Raw genomic sequence first — 12473 nt, 5'->3', positions numbered from 1 at the left:
AGGTTTCAAAAGACTCTTCTTTCTGCCAGAAAAACTTAGAGCATCTCCATCGGAGTTTTGGAGATGGTCTTAAAGATTATCACATCTTAAGCTTTGACACTGGTCTTAAGATATATACATTGAATTTGACAACACATCTTCTTCTCTCTTCAGTTTCTTTGCATATGACAAGATAAGTTACACCAATCTTTGCATATCTACACACACACTAACTAGAGACGTGTAATACTTTCATCAAAAAATGATGAGAATTTGAGTAAATGCTTTTTATAGATTTGGTTGTATTTCTTCCATGAGGAATAGCATTTTCTGGGCATTTAACACAGCAGAAGACCCTTGCTTTGTTTTCTCAACAATCTGCTTTATCAGATGCTTCTCCATCTCATCTTCTTCTTCTTCTTCTTCGTCGCTCAGACCAAGTAGATCTTGCAGCATGGACAAATTCACATCCTCTGAAGTTCTTGAAGAATCCTTTATGTAATCTTTATGGCTCCAAGGTGAGCTTTTGCTCGTCAAAGACAATTCTTCTTGCCGCTCATTCTCCTGCATCACACATTGTAAATCGTCTTCTTCTGAATAGTCGTTAATATCCATCAGTTCCTCGTAAGATTCATTGAATGCGTCAAGTGCTTCCCCTTCTAAAGTCATAACCAGAGGTTGGATCTCTGCAGGATTATGTTTCTTCTCTATATGAGCTACAGAAACTGGAGGATTTGAGCCCCTCTTATATTTCATCTCTTCATGGGTTTCCCAAATCCTTGACAATGGTTTCTTCTTTTCCTCTGATTCTATGACCAGCTGCTCCACTTTCCTCTGACTCTCTTGTAAGGCATTCTCAAGTTCTTTTATCCGTTTTTCATAGCATGAATTGATAACTCCAAGCAGACGCAAGCTTAACTCACGAGGTGAGACTATGTAGTTTCCTGATTCAGGTGTGGAATTGCTACTCCGTTCCTGGTTGGACACGGTTTCATCAAAACGCTGTCTTTCAACCTGATCATCTCTCAGCTCACCCTGCGCAAATTCTACTTCGAAATCTGGCTCCAGCTGCAGAATTGAGAAACAATTTACAAGCTGAACTTCTATAGATGATTAAACAATGGCTAGTCTTATGATCAAATATCTGTTTTGCTCAATTTTCATATATGGAGAAAACAGGATCATTAGTGCTGCGGGATAACTTCCAGAATGAACAGACATGATCGACCAAAATGAGACAATGATTCAGTGAAAGGAAAGGAAAAAGCAAAAGCTAGAGTATAAAGCTCACCTCAAAGACATCTGAGAGTTTTGTCTCAATGTTGGAGGAAATCATGTTGATCTCCAGCCTTTCAAGTTCAGCTTCAAGTTCTGCTTCAATTTTACTTATAGATTCTGAATTCTCTGCTGTCTTTTCATCACACTGTTTTTCACCATCGTGTATGTCATCTTCTAACTCTTTTCCCAAATTCTCTGTCTGCTTTGACTCTGCTCTGACTTTGTTTAGTTCGGTTTGGTTAGCTACAAATGATGACATTATCCCAATTGAAATCCCAACGCATAGCACTAACACTGGATCATTTGATCCTGAAAAGAAAGATAACATGTTAAGTCTTCTCCTTTGTCAATATAAACAAATGTAACATTTTAAAAAGAGAGCAAGAATTTTACCAGTCCCATTATCAGATCTTCTACTCACGCTCTTCGCATCTCCAACTCCCCTTTTAGCGTAAAGAAGTGAAGATTTCAACTTCCTAAGCTGAGGAATCCCGCATTCCGAAACTTGCTGGCTAACAGAATCTCCAGTATTCTTGCTAATTACATTTGTACCATCAGTAACAAGCAAGGGCCTCGAAACTGAACCACAAGGTGATGGAAACGGACTACGCATATATTCCTCCATGGATATTTTCTCTCTATGTAACCGAGACATAATGCTTTTCTCCAAAGAAAAAGGCTTGATAGGACACTGATTTCTCCTAAGAAACGCTCTGTTCCCAAAAGAACCTGAACGAATCTCATCATCATATCCCAAATCCTCCTCATTATTCGAAGCTACTTCCACTCCATATGCATTGCCACATTCATATAGATCAAGAGTTTCCCCATTTAAGCAATCCTCAAAGTTTTCTTCTTTTGGTTTTTTAACTCTTACTACATTACTAGCCAAGCATCTCGGTGACTCTAGCTTCACATTAGTCAAATCTTCAGAAGAAGATTTACCTTTGGATACATTTCGCAAATGCTTGGTTATATATCCTGTAGCAGCAGTAGCTGCGATTAACCATAGATCCATTTCTTCTCTCTTCGTCCTCAACAATCAAAAGAGTAATTGGATCCTCTCCAATCCAACTACATAAACACTAACCCTCATTGACAACATCTGCATCAATCCAAACGAACTCACTCCAAGCTTTAGAATCAAAGGCTCAAGCTTTCAATTTCGAAGAAAGAAGCTATAATAAGCATATAAAAGCTACCCACCAAAGTTAAAATATCAGAGAACAAAACCCAAATTCTCAAACTTCAACTATGTACCATACTACGCGGAAATCGAAGTACTTAGCAATCAATACCCGTTAGAGAAACACAGAAAAAGGCTTCGACTTTTTCCATCAGAGAGATAGTCATGAGCAGTAATTAAAGAAACAAAGAAGAAAAGAACAAGACTTTGGAGCTTTGTGAGTACAGCAATGGATAATCTGGAGCTTGGAGGGTTAAATGAAGGAAATGATCTTCATAGGCCGGCAATTTTGTGAAGAAGCCGTACGAGCTACCAAAGGTTACCGGAATTTCTATTTTCCAACCAATAAAAAAAAAACAATTCGCTAAGGGTCACTGTCGAAGACTATCAAAAACATCCGGTTTATATCGGTTTATTTGGTTTCTGATTGATCGGTTTTCGAAAAACGTAAACCATATAAAGTCTCAATTCGGTTCGGTATAGTTTCTTTTACCAAGAGAAAAGTGTTGTTTTTCAATCGGATTTATCAAATAACTCGGATTTTACACATCTTCAAAATTACTTTGTGCTTTATTTACAGCTTGTTTGGTAAAAAAAAAAAACTAACTACTAGACTTCTATTGATATTTTCTTGATTATTTGCATATTTTTTATATCTACTAAATTAACTTTATTCGTATATTAACTCATTTATTTTAAAACAATTAAGTTTTAGATTCACCATTCATGTACTAATCTTCTTTTACTAATCTACCATAACTCCATAAGAAATACAAACAACTTTACCCTCAATTTCTAGGCTTTGTTTAAACATAAATAGTCTATTAGCTCTCATACATTTTTACATCTACAATTGGTTGTAAACTTTGTGAAAGAATGAAAATAAGATAACAAACCTATAGTAGCATATTCATTAATTATTGTATCATAAATAGTTTTTGACGAGAATAAGATGTAGTAAAAAAAAAATCAGCACAACGCGAATCATAGTTGCTTTCATACAATGTTAAATGTTGTTTGACGGTATGTGTCATTTTATTACAATGCCGATTTAGTATTAAATCAATTAAACAATAAATGTCTTTGCACAAACCAAAAATATAATGACAAATGTCATAAAGAAAAGTAATTAACTTGTTGACAAATGTCATAGATAGCTCTCACTATGATATACATTAATGTACATTAAATTTTTATTTCATAAAATTAAAATAATCAAAATTTAAATTATGTAGGATTTTATGGAATAGTTTAAGATTTTTGAAAATGAAACAAGACAATCTAAGCAACTTGAAGTTAAATATCACGAAGTTTAATAAAAATGGTAGTACTTGATAAATAAAATCAAAAATGTTAAATAAAGCTCATAAAAACTACATAAGGAGTGAACTTTTCAAAAAATAAACGGAGAGAAATTTTCAAAAGAAAATTTCAAATTAAATATGGAAGTAGTGTATATTTGTTTCATAAAAGTCTTAATTGCCATTACATAATCAATTATCACTAGAAATTACCGTAAAGTCACAATTATATAGTATTTTAATGTTGTTTGTCATCATGAGAAGTTATTTAATTTTTAGAATTGAATAAATTAAATCAAAAGTTTAGAATCAAAATTTGAGGTGTCTTGTGTTGATAATCAATTATGAAAATCCTAAATTTTAACGGTCATCTTAAAAATCGTGGGATAGTTTATAATTATATTTCATTATTTAAAATAATAAAAAAAATATTTTTCTATCCCGTAAATTTTAAAATTTTAAATTGAAATTTGACGTGTCTCGTTTCTATAACCAAATATGAAAATGCCAAATTCTAACGGTCATCTAAAAATCGCGGGATAATTTAAAATTTAGAATTAGATTACATCATTTCTAAGTAGAAAAACATTTTTAAATCCGGCAAAATTCAAATGCTGGGAACATGTATTGATTGTCTAATTCGTAACAAATCAAATCATCATTTTCTTTAGCAAATTAGCAGGTTCTACACATCATATGGGAGCTCACCAATAAAAATGCTAAACTAAATACAAATTTTCTGCGTTAAACAAAGATATATGATGGATATCATAACAATGAGTCATATACAGGATACACTGTAAGAAAGAAGGAATGTCAAAGTGAGCAAGTCACATGTCAGTAAGTCCAATCTCACATAGCTTGTAAGTAACTTGAGATCCAAGGAAGATGAAACCCTAAAAATCTTAATTACAGATGCACTCACTTAAGCAACTTAAAGCAAAGAGAGGCTCAGGAGAAGTTAACACACATGTCTTAATCAATTTGACGAAACACTTAAGGATGTGAGCTTTGACGTTTAGTTTCTTCGGTATGTCCTTCTAAAACAGAAACCAAAGAAAATGACATTAATACACAAGCACAATATCATAATCTCATTTTCTAGCAGAAATTGAATCAAATAACAACTTGTGGTTTTCACCTGCAAGCCGAAGCGTCCTACGTTTTCTTTTTGGAGAAGGAAAAGCCAAAAAAGGTGGTCGGTGTTTCTTGATTGGAGATGTATCATTGGGCACCAAAGAAGCTATGAAAAAGACACCTCATGTAGATTAGTTCAGTAAATAAGCATTATATAAACGATCATCCATAATCCTAAACACACTATACTTAAATAAACATAAACATAAACTTTATATGATCACCTTTATTAGTAGATGATTGTGCTAGCAACATGGGTACATGAGGAGGCTGATGAAGTCTCAAGCCACCATTTTGAACCGGCATAGAAGTTTCTTTCTTACCGCTATTAGTTGAGTTGTTCACATGATGCGATATCTGTAACACGCGAGTCGAGGTTCTGCACTCTTGACATAACCATATACCGGGTACAGATCGTAACAAGACTGCTGCGCAATAACTGTATACACAAAAGAGAAAGATTTATTGAAAAGAATGATAATCATAATCATGTAAAAAAAGAGTATTCTACAAAAGATATAGGGCAGGAAAGTCATCATACATATGTTCTCTAACTTCTCTGCAGTTGAAACAAGTCATTATCAAATCCTTATAGCCGATATCCCCACATACCTGACAAGGTCCCTGTGTAACAGAAAATCGAGTAAAATCAGCAAAAACGTATACAAGTTTTAATCAATCGCAAATGTGAATTCAGCATGGAATCATCAACGCCAAACAGTTGGGTTTTTATAACGAAAGCAATGAAAGCATGAGGATCATGCCTAACAATTTTTCTGAATCTGAGGGGTTTTCAAGAAAATCATCATAAGATGATGAGTTTAATCAAATAATCCCTATAATATTTGAGATCATCTCATGAAATAATCGTTTAACAACAAAATTCTCAAGTTTTCTTTACTGAACCAATCAAATAGTTGCAAAATCTTCTTAAAAAACAATTGGTTTCCAGAAATAAATAAATTAGAGGATAATCAAGATTGATTGTAGAAACTCATCAGATCAAAAACTTTTTCACCAATCGAGAAAATTTACAATTCAAAATCTCAAAGATTCAAACCAAAGAAAGCCAAGAAACATAAAGAAAATGGATATTTTTATTTGCAAACACATGTCTTCAGATTGGATTAAACCCAAGTCTCTGTAATGATCTTACGGTTGGATTCTCCATCGTTTTCTGTCTTCAAATTAAGTCGATGGATTTGTCAAATATATATGGTATGGAAATCGAAACAAGAGAAAGAGAAGAAGAGATTGTGTTCTTGAAGTAGAAGAATACAGTTTTCTTCCAAGTCCAACCCCTTATAGGTAAGCATTTACTTTATTTCTATTTTACCGAGGGGACACTCTCATTCATTCAGAGTGTTTCCCAAATAAAACCACACTAAAACCAAACCGAGATGCTTTTATTCGTATCAATCCGGTTAACTAAAATGAATTTTCTAGACCAGTAAATCTTATTGTGGTTTAGTTGGTTCGAAATTTCTTAGACCCAATCCGAACCAAAAAGAAGAAAAATCTTAGTCAAAAGATAAACAATTCGTACCAAACCGATCGATAGTAGATTTGGTTTTACATTGATAAGTGTTTTCTTAAAACCGGAAAGTAAAAAAGAACCGAAATCCAGATTAAATTATCTCTAAAACAACAAGAACATATAAATAACATATTTTTTGACTAAGCATAAACTAAAAGAAGACAGTGATTCTTCTTCAGTTCAGAGCATCATCACGAGAGAACAAAAGCCGGTTAACAGAAGGTTGTTGGAGTAATAGAGCGCAAATCCACTGCTTTCGGTTGAGTAATCCGGGTTCAACCCGGTTCCAGTAGCATCAGTGATATTGCCTCCTAATAAGCCGGTGGATGGTGTGCCAGAGTATGGACTGTTTCCGCCGGGAAATGTGGTGATGCTGTTGCTTCCTTTTGGACTGTTTTTGCCTGGCGTCACGGTGGTGCTACCGCTTCCACTAGAACCACTATAAACAAACAACAATATTCGTAATCTTAATTAGGCCTAATTGTATTGTTTGCGTTTATCTTTAGCTTGCACTTATGTTTCAAGAGCAAATGAATTTACAGTTGTTACTATTTTAAAGCAAACACATGTCATTTGAGTTGAATTTGTTAGGACAAGGTAAACAAGTTGTATTGTTTGAAACTATTCTTAATTTTTTGTTTTTCATGTAAAGTATTATCAAACAGAAAGATTAGCTTTTGAAACAATTGCCATCTCTATACTTTTCAATTTATTTATCATTAATGTGTTTTCAAAGAATAGCTTACAGCAACAAGATAAAACCGTTGCAAAGAGACGCGCAAGTCAATACACTAACCATAGGTTCAAACTTTATACAATCCCCAAAAAAAGGCATAATTGAATTGTTGTAGATGTTATCTAAAGTTTAGACCATTAAATAGGCATAATAAGTTAGTTAATCCAACATTGAAGTGTAGTATTAAATGGCTATCCTTCTTTGTCCAAAAAAAAATAAATGGTATCCTTCAAATTTCTAGATAAAGCCATTAAGAAAATAAATGTGTAGAGAAGCAAAGAGCCGTACCTAGCACTAGAAGGGAATGCACATCCTGTATAGCCTGTGCCAAAAAATCACACATCAGAGAAAAAATATCTCTACTTGAATCTACTTGAATCTTTAGTACTCTAATCAAAAGACCTTGAACTTGAACTTTCTGAGACTCAAAATTTTGTAGGGTTCTAAAGATCACAAGAGTATCAACTTTCTGAAAACTTACTGGGATCGGTGGTGGTAAGAGTGGCAGTACCAGTGAAGTTACAAGACTCAGAAGCTTGACCTTTCTTTTGGAAGAAGCTATTGACTGCATAGTTGCAATGAGCCCTAACATTGTCAGGATTGAAGCAAGAGCCTTTTGGGTGAGTTGGGTTACAGTCAGCTCCATTTCCACAAGCATAGTCTAATGTCTTTTGTAGCACTGAGTCACTCAGCCCTGTTTTGCACACACACCATGAGGCACCTACCAAAGAAGAAAAAAATGGGAACAAAATTGTAAGTGAAGCCAGTAAGATTTGTAAATCTTGTTTCGAGAGGTTAAGATGTTTGCAAATCATCAACAAGAGTTGCATAAGAGATAAGTAAGGTAGTTCATTTGCGAGGAAAGCAAGCTTTGTAGATTAAGGGTTTCTTAAACCAGAGAGCCAGAGCTGAATGTGAAAGGGTAAGCGAGAGTGAGACTGAGAGACCAAATCCATAAACAAAGGTGAAGAAGATCAGTGAGAGTTCTTACTGGTATGGCCAGCCATGAGGAGAGTGAGAAGGTAGAGAACCAGAGGAGCCATGGTTGGAGTTCAGAGATACAAATGGCACTGTTAGACTTGTTGAGAGAGAGAGATTTCTATTCTGATAACTTTTAGAGAGAGAAGAAAGAGAGAGAGTTATGGAAGCTAGTGTACTGGAGATTGAGAGTGACAACTTGTTCCGTGACTCTTGTTTCTTCTATAGCCCTTCTTGAGTCAGCTTTTTCATTATTGTAGCTCTCCTCCGTGTGAACACCCGAACTTGTAAGTACACCTTTTTCAAATTTAAAAATTAAAACATACTTTCTGATGCTTAATCGACTAGATAAGTAAAAAGGAAAGCTGTGAACAAGTTAGGATGTCGGCTAGTTTGATCCATGCCATATATATTGCTATACATATTCGGAGAAACAAAATTCACTATTACTAATTTTCTACTGTGTACAAACATTTACAATTTTATATAAATAATTGAAAACCGCCAAAAGTGATTGTGTAACGTAACATGTGTTGCAGAGTTGCAGGTGGTGGTGTTCCACCTAGTATATATGAAATATTGAAAAATCTGATTGTCTTGGCCAAAAATATCTAGAATTATTAATGCATTTGGTTCTGTAAGGAATAGGTTTTAATTCAACTTGCGCTACTGTAAAAAAAACAATGTTTTTCCTAAAACATATTCAAGATTTCTGAAATCTTCCTCTTCAAGATTTATATATAGGTTACAAACAACTCACAATATTTAATAATGACTTGATTTGGCGTTACACGTTCTTACATAAAGCTAACTCCGGATCAAACTACGCTGTTTTAAAACTTTATTTTCGTGCAAGCCATATACCTTGTCCAAGAAGCAAAGTTAAATTTTAACCCGACCCGAGTCCATAAACGTTCGGAGCCAACCTTGGCTTAGGATGTACCACCAAAGGAACCGCTCTTTGCAGTGTAAGCCCATAACTCTCCTCCATATTCAGCTTCTCCGGCGTAACTCCTCCAGCTAATTCCCAATCAAATCCTTGAACCAACGTCGCCGTAAGAAACTGAATCGTACGTAACCCTAAACTTAAACCGGCACAGATTCTCCTCCCAGCTCCGAACGGTATTAGCTCGAAATCGCTTCCTTTCACATCAACGCCGGATTTTTCACCACCGGGTAAGAATCTCTCGGGTTTAAATGCTAACGGGTCGGACCATTGATCCGGGTCACGGGCTATGGCCCATATGTTCGTCAATAGAGTCGATCCTTTCGGGATATGGTAGCCGTTGATCTCACAGCTCTCTGACGCGATGTGTGGTAACGAGAGTGGTGTTGGTGGATGAAGCCTGAAATTCTCTTTGATAACCGCCTGTTTTAAACCAAAACCGGATTAACAACAATAGCTCGCTAACCAAAACAATTCCAAATTCCGGTTTGGGTTAACGGTACCTGAAGGTAAGGAAGCTGAGCGATGTCTGATTCATTAACAGGCCTGTCACGGCCCACAACAATATCAAGTTCTTCTTGGGCTTTAACCATTATATCCGGGTGACGGATAAGTTCAGCTATAGCCCAGTCCACCGTACTTGCTGACGTGTCAGTTCCAGCTGTGAACATGTTCTGTATTTACAACCAAAAAAAACAATCTAACTTTCATTATATACGATTTTTAAGGAAATTAATTGTCAAAAAACTGACCAATAGCAAGGCTTTAATCTCAGTATCCGTTAAGCTTCCTCCGTCACCGTCAAGATCAGTTCCTTTAAGGGAGATTAAAGTGCTAAGCATATCTGTATGCTTTTGATCTTGACCGTTCATTTCGTGCTCTTTCAAAATCGACGATAGAAAAGCGTCGAATCTCTTGTGAAGCCGTTTCATTTTACCAGCGACGCCTTGTAAATCTAACCAATCAAGTGACGGCACGAAGTCTCCGATGTTGAATACTCCGGCGAGAGCCATCATTTCCGTCACCATTGATCGAAACTCGTCAGCTTTATGATCGGCGTCGGCGCCGAACAATCGCCGTCCGATCATCTCTCGTCCTAGAGCGTTGACTACACACATGTTCACCAACTGGCCTAAATTCACGGGTTTCGTGCCAACACGCACTAGCTCCCGCGTTAGCGTTCCAACCTCTTCCTGTAAAATTTATTTTATTCTGTTTTTAGAATAAAAGTTTTCTTGAATACTAATTAAGTATTTTCGTCCAACATAATCACAATTAATACGAAAAAATTATGATTATGATCTAAAAGCTCTATCAAATTTTAAAACACGGTTAACAAAACCATATATTTCTTTTTAAAAATTTACTCTAATTAAATTAAACCAAAAAAAATAATTAGAAAATAAAATCTATAATAGCATATATTATCAGTAGTCTGAAATTGAGAAACTCGTGAGACCTTCCATTTAAGGAAACAATGTGGTCCATACATTTTATAATTCAAGCAATATTTCCTCTGGATCTGAACTTTCCAATTTTTCCATGGCATCATCAAAGTTAGATCATACTTTTATACATCCACGACAATGACAGTATTGCATATTTGCACTTATACCTAGCTCTTATGTAAATTCATTTGAGTAAAACCCAATCGTTTATATATTTTTAATATATAAATTCACTTTAAGAAAACCCAACTTTAACATAAAATTTATGTGCAGATACTAATATTCATTACAAAAGTTCAAATTCCAATCCGGTCTAGTCTTGAAATAGTGAGAGATAGGGTTTGAAATCCCAATTATAAATTATAATTATGTATATATAAAGAAAAAGTCAAAACATTGAAATGACATGATTACAGGCCAGTGAGCTATAGCGTTAGAAAATGAGAATACCGTTTATAATTGTTTTACCTGTCGAACATGTTTGAAATCTTCGAGAGCTTTAGCTGAAAATAGATGAACAGAACTAATCTTTCTCAACAGTCTCCATCGGTGTCCGTAAGGTGCAAAGACAAGATCTTGATAGTTATATGCCATGTGTTTAGCTCCTGAGTTTGGTGGTCGGCTAGCGAAATTGGCGTCGTGTATTTTCAAGAACTGCTCGGCCACGGATTTAGAAGCGGCGACCACGACGTCTACGAACCCTAGTCGGAGGTGGAGGATAGGGCCGTAAGTAGTAACCATGGCGGAAAGGGTTCGATGAGGCTTAGTGCCCATGTGAGGGAGGTTTCCGATGATGGGCCATGGGTTTGGCCCCGGTGGAAGACGGTTGTTGTGGCTGCGGTTGCGACGGTGAGAGAAGATACGGAGGATGAGGAAGAGGACAGTGGCTAGGAGGATTGTGAGAAATAGAGTTGCCATAGTGTTGGGTTTGAATGGTAAGTGAAAAATGAGGAAACAAAACACAAGCTATAAATAGAGGAGTTTTTTTTTTTTTGTCAATCAAAACTATATGTATGTCTTGGCTAGGGAAATTTAATTTAGTTATCGTTATGAGAAGTACTAATTTATTTAAAGCTAAATCTCATATGGGACAGTTTAGTACGGTTTTGGTTTGATGTTGGGTTTATAACTTTTTTTTTTATTAGCGCAACTTAGAGTTTTCTGGTTTTTGGTGCAACATTGAGTAATTTTTTTATTTTTTTTCAACCCATATTTCATTGTAATCGATGCGAGAATATCCCTTTCCCACCAATCTTGCTTTAAACCGTGGAGAATATGGGAGCATCGAAAATTGACATTAAGAAATTGTGTGAAATAATTCAAAAATAGATCTTTTTCACACCCGATTCGCAATGCTTCCTTAAGCGCCTTAGATTCTCGAGGAGTAATGGTCATTTACTCATTTGTAAGTGATAGGTTCTAAGATTTCTTAAAAGTATAAAATCATTGTAACCCTAATAAACTATTTTGATTTCTTGTTAACTGTTTCATCATTTGGATGGGATTCGTTAATTGATTTAAACCTAACACTTCATATCTTATTATATAGTGGTCTAATATATATGTATGTACACGTGACGTACGTGAGAACATCTGTACTTTTTTCAGTGTTTTGTTTTATGAAAATAAGGAAGTTGATAAAGAAAAAAGAAGTCTTCCTATTTGACAAACAAAAAAAATGCATGTGTGTCATATATTACACTGCCCACAAACCAAGCATTCTAAGTTACAGTTCATAAATCCTTTAACAAAAAAGAAAAGAAAAAAGAGGTTACAGTTCATTAGTTTGGTACCTTGGCTTTATTTTATGTATGTAGCTGGATTTTCACCGTTTGGTTTCTAACTTTTAATAACAGTGTCTCTTTTTTAACGTTGTCCTTTTGGCTTCTTTTTTCTGTTTAGAGTCTAGTGGCTACAAAACAAATCGAGAATATCTAGTACCATATG

General features: G+C 35.2%; 4 protein-coding genes across 5 annotated transcripts; all 4 read right to left on the bottom strand.

Annotated features, from left to right (window-relative positions):
• Window positions 1–3: 3 nt before the first annotated feature.
• On the bottom strand, window positions 4–2783 carry AT5G08010 (uncharacterized protein). Its single transcript, NM_120883.3, has 3 exons — window positions 1651–2783; window positions 1271–1566; window positions 4–1047 (listed from the first exon to the last, which is right to left on the bottom strand). Exons 1-3 carry the CDS (start codon window positions 2273–2275, stop codon window positions 268–270), a joined length of 1701 nt encoding a protein of 566 aa, NP_196418.1. The 5' UTR covers window positions 2276–2783; the 3' UTR covers window positions 4–267.
• A 1712-nt stretch (window positions 2784–4495) lies between these two features.
• AT5G08005 (flavonoid protein) lies at window positions 4496–6128 on the bottom strand. The gene is made up of 5 exons (NM_001342975.1): window positions 6038–6128; window positions 5423–5505; window positions 5106–5320; window positions 4886–4987; window positions 4496–4784 (listed from the first exon to the last, which is right to left on the bottom strand). Exons 1-5 carry the CDS (start codon window positions 6050–6052, stop codon window positions 4741–4743), a joined length of 459 nt encoding a protein of 152 aa, NP_001332605.1. The 5' UTR covers window positions 6053–6128; the 3' UTR covers window positions 4496–4740.
• A 205-nt stretch (window positions 6129–6333) lies between these two features.
• E13L3 (glucan endo-1,3-beta-glucosidase-like protein 3) lies at window positions 6334–8515 on the bottom strand. Of its 2 annotated transcripts, none has more exons than NM_001342974.1 (4): window positions 8146–8515; window positions 7636–8062; window positions 7443–7476; window positions 6334–6857 (listed from the first exon to the last, which is right to left on the bottom strand). In NM_001342974.1, the coding sequence occupies exons 2-4, from the start codon at window positions 7982–7984 to the stop codon at window positions 6599–6601; spliced, it is 642 nt and encodes a 213-aa protein (NP_001332606.1). In that variant the 5' UTR covers window positions 7985–8062; window positions 8146–8515; the 3' UTR covers window positions 6334–6598. The 2 variants fall into 2 exon arrangements, with proteins under 2 accessions (NP_001332606.1, NP_196417.1); NM_120882.4 differs by having other exon boundaries at window positions 7636–7875.
• A 228-nt stretch (window positions 8516–8743) lies between these two features.
• On the bottom strand, window positions 8744–11553 carry TT7 (Cytochrome P450 superfamily protein). Its single transcript, NM_120881.3, has 4 exons — window positions 10995–11553; window positions 9831–10271; window positions 9582–9752; window positions 8744–9501 (listed from the first exon to the last, which is right to left on the bottom strand). Exons 1-4 carry the CDS (start codon window positions 11442–11444, stop codon window positions 9022–9024), a joined length of 1542 nt encoding a protein of 513 aa, NP_196416.1. The 5' UTR covers window positions 11445–11553; the 3' UTR covers window positions 8744–9021.
• Window positions 11554–12473: the final 920 nt, after the last annotated feature.

This window comes from Arabidopsis thaliana, chromosome 5 (assembly GCF_000001735.4).
Source record: "Arabidopsis thaliana chromosome 5, partial sequence".
Lineage (NCBI taxonomy): Eukaryota > Viridiplantae > Streptophyta > Magnoliopsida > Brassicales > Brassicaceae > Arabidopsis > Arabidopsis thaliana.
The sequence above is the reverse complement of the archived record's forward strand: the minus strand, read 5'-3'. Positions and strand labels throughout refer to the sequence as shown.